At 42.9% G+C, this 3582-nt stretch overlaps 1 protein-coding gene across 1 annotated transcript; it reads left to right on the plus strand.

The window, feature by feature from the left end:
• The first annotated feature begins 266 nt into the window (after positions 1 to 266).
• On the plus strand, positions 267 to 3320 carry LOC148581303 (uncharacterized). The gene is made up of 4 exons (XM_088492344.1): positions 267 to 450; positions 685 to 824; positions 1647 to 1790; positions 2703 to 3320. Exons 1-4 carry the CDS (start codon positions 267 to 269, stop codon positions 3318 to 3320), a joined length of 1086 nt encoding a protein of 361 aa, XP_088348470.1.
• Positions 3321 to 3582: the final 262 nt, after the last annotated feature.

Raw genomic sequence — 3582 nt, forward strand, 5'->3', positions numbered from 1 at the left:
AACGCCCAACCAAAGATGGTCAAACACATGAAAGTGCTAATAAGACCCATCCTAAGCAAGCTACTAACCCCCCTTCCAATTCTGTAGGCATTCAACCTACATTAACTAAGGTTGATGAGTATAGGGCCAAGATGCCATATCCTCAGAAGCTCCACCAAGCGGAAAAAGATAAACAGTTTGCCCGCTTTGCAGATTACCTCAAGACACTTGAGATCAAGATCCCTTTTACAGAGGCTCTTGAGCAGATACCTTCTTATGCTAAGTTCATGAAAGACATATTGAGTTATAAGAAGGATTGGAGAGAGGCAGAAACAGTCTTCCTCACTGAAGAATGTAGTGCAGTAATCCAAAAGAGCTTACCAGAGAAACTCAAAGATCCTGGGAGCTTTATGATACCCTACACCTTAGGGGATGCCTGCACAAAGACAGCCCTATGTGATCTAGGAGCAAGTATTAACTTAATACCTGTATCCTTAATAAAGAAGCTCTATTTAACTCATGAAGTTAAACCAACCCGCATATGTCTTCAACTTGCTGATGGCTTTGTGAAGCTTCCATAAGGCGTAATTGAGGACATGATTGTTAGGGTTGGACCCTTTGCTTTTCCCACAGACTTTGTGGTGCTGAAAATGGAAGAGCACAAGAGTGCAACCCTCATTCTAGGAAGACCCTTCCTGGCTACAGGACAGAACCTCATTGACATTCAGAAAGGGGAAGTAACCCTGAGAGTTAATGAGGATGAGTTCGTACTAAATGCTGTTAAAGCCATGCAGCATCCAGACACTCCAGAGGAGTGCATGAGCATTGATATCATTGATTCCCTGGTAGAAGAAGTGAATATGGCTGAGAGACTTGAAGAAGAGCTGAACGACATCTTTTAAGATGCTTAGCCTGAGTTAGAGGAGCCAGAGGAAATAAAGGAGCCTCTGAAAACTCCAAAGGAGGAGGACAAGCCTCCTAAACTCGAGCTTAAGCCATTACCATCCTCCTTGAAATATGCATTTCTCAGAGATGGAGATACTTATCCTGTGATTATAAACTCTACATTAGAGCCACAGGAAGAAAAAGTACTAATCCAAGTGCTAAAGACACACAAGACAGCTCTTGGGTGGACAATAAGTGACCTTAAGGGCATTAGCCCAACCCGATGCATGAACAAGATCCTGCTGAAGGATGATGCCAAACCAGTGGTACAACCACAAAGGCGACTGAATCTAGCCATGAAGGAAGTGGTGCAAAAAGAAATCATAAAATTGTGGGAGGCTGGGATTATTTATCCCATCTCTGACATCCCCTGGGTGATCCCTGTCTAAGTTGTTCCCAAAAAGAGAGGCATGACAGTGATTCACAATGAAAATAATGAACTGATTCCTACAAGGACAGTTACAGGGTGGCGTATGTGCATTGACTATAGAAGGCTCAATAACGCCACCAGAAAGGATCATTTTTCTTTACCTTTCATAGATCAAATGCTAGAGAGACTAGCAGGGCATGCATTTTATTGTTTCCTGGATGGTTATTCTGGTTACAATCAAATTGCAGTAGATCTACAGGATCAAGAAAAGACAGCATTCACATGCCCATATGGTGTGTTTGCTTATAGGAGGATGCCATTTGGCCTATGCAATGCACCTGCTACCTTTTAGAGATGTATGCTCTCCATCTTCTCTGACGTGGTGGAGAAGTTCCTTGAGGTATTCATGGATGACTTCTCCATATTTGGAGACTCATTTGACTTCTGCCTTGACCATCTGGCCCTAGTTCTCAAACGATGGCAAGAGACAAACCTGGTTTTAAACTGGAAAAAATGTCACTTCATGGTGATTGAAGGAATTGTCCTTGGGCATCTGATTTCAAATAAGGGAATAGAAGTGGATCAAGCTAAGGTGGAGGTAATTGAGCGATTACCACCACCCACTAATGTCAAAGGAATCAGAAGTTTCCTTGGACATGCAGGATTCTACAGGAGGTTTATAAAGGATTTTTCTAAAATCGCAAAACCCCTGTGCAACTTACTAACCACTGACACTCCATTTGTCTTTGACCAAGAGTGTCTACAGGCCTTTGAGACTCTGAAAGCTAAGCTTATCACTACGCCTGTCATCTTTGCACCCAACTGGGACTTATCATTCGAACTGATATGTGACGCCAGTGACCATGCCATTGGCACAGTTCTGGGGCAGAGGCATGACAAGCTTCTGCATGTCATTTATTATGCCAGTCGTGTTTTAAATGACACACAGAAGAACTACACCACCACAGAAAAGGAATTACTTGCAGTGGTTTATGCCATTGACAAGTTTAGGTCCTATCTAATAGGATCTAAGGTCATTATCTACACTGACCATGCAGCTCTAAAATATCTACTCACCAAGCAAAATTCTAAACCCAGGCTAATAAGATGGGTATTACTCTTGCAAGAGTTTGATATAGAAATCAGAGACAGAAAAGGATCAGAAAATCAAGTGGCTGACCACTTGTCTCAGATTGAACCAGTAGAAGGGACATCCACTTCCTCTATTGAGGTGTCTGAGACCTTCCTGGATGAACAACTCTTTGCCATCCGGACGACACCTTGGTTTGCAGACATTGCAAACTACAAGGCTATAAGATTCATCCCCAAAGAATACAGTAGGCAGCAAACCTGAAAGGTCATTCATGATGCTAGATACTACTTGTGGGATGAACCATATCTCTTTAAGAGATGCTCGGATGGGATAACCCGCCGCTGTGTATATGAAGAAGAGGCACAGAAAATCCTATGGCATTGCCATGGCTCCGATTATGAAGGACACTTTAGAGGAGAGCGAACACCTACTAAAGTCCTCCAAAGTGGTTTCTACTGGCCCACACTCTTTAAGGATTTCCGAGAGTTTATCCGTCGCTGTGACAGTTGCCAAAGGGCTGGCAACCTCCTTCATGGTCACGACATGCCTCAGCAAGGAACCCTAGAGATTGAGCTATTTGATGTATGGGGTATAGACTTTATGGGTCTTTTTCCACCTTCATACTCTAATACCTACATCCTTGTGATCATAGATTATGTGTCTAAATGGGTTGAGGCAGTCGCATCACCCATAAATGACACTAGAGTAGTAATGAAGTTCCTTCAAAAGAACATCTTCAGCTGGTTTGGTGTCCCTCGGACACTGATCAGTGATGGAGGAACTCATTTCTGCAATAAACAGCCTGACTCTGTGCTGAGCCGATATGGAGTTTGCTATAAAGTGGCCACCCCATATCATCCACAGATAAATGGGCAAGCTAAGTCTCGAATAGAGAACCAAACAAATCCTGGAAAGAACGATGAATACCTCTAGAAAGGATTAGGCAAGAAAGGTTGATGATGCTCTCTAAGCATACAGAATAGTTTTCAAGACCCCTATAGGAATATCACCATATCAATTGGTGTATGGAAAGGCATGCCACCTGCCAGTAGAGCTGGAACACAAGGCCTACTGAGCAACTAAACTCCTGAACCTTGATGCAAAGGCAGTAGGAGAGAAACGGTTGCTCCAACTAAATGAGTTGGATGAATTCTGACTTGCTGCATTTGATAATACAAAGATTTATAAAGAAAGG

This window comes from Arachis ipaensis, chromosome B10 (assembly GCF_059453495.1).
Source record: "Arachis ipaensis isolate K30076 ecotype BB chromosome B10, ASM5945349v1, whole genome shotgun sequence".
Taxonomy (NCBI): Eukaryota; Viridiplantae; Streptophyta; class Magnoliopsida; order Fabales; family Fabaceae; genus Arachis; species Arachis ipaensis.

Excerpts from the sequence above, each read along its gene's own strand:
- LOC148581303 (XM_088492344.1), top strand. The coding sequence starts at position 267 with ATGAAAGACATATTGAGTTATAAGAAGGATTGGAGAGAGGCAGAAACA. Across the intron at positions 825-1,646 it reads TTGATATCATTGATTCCCTG|AGATGTATGCTCTCCATCTT; the intron begins GTAGAAGAAGTG and ends GCTACCTTTTAG. Across the intron at positions 1,791-2,702 it reads GATGGCAAGAGACAAACCTG|AGATGCTCGGATGGGATAAC; the intron begins GTTTTAAACTGG and ends TATCTCTTTAAG.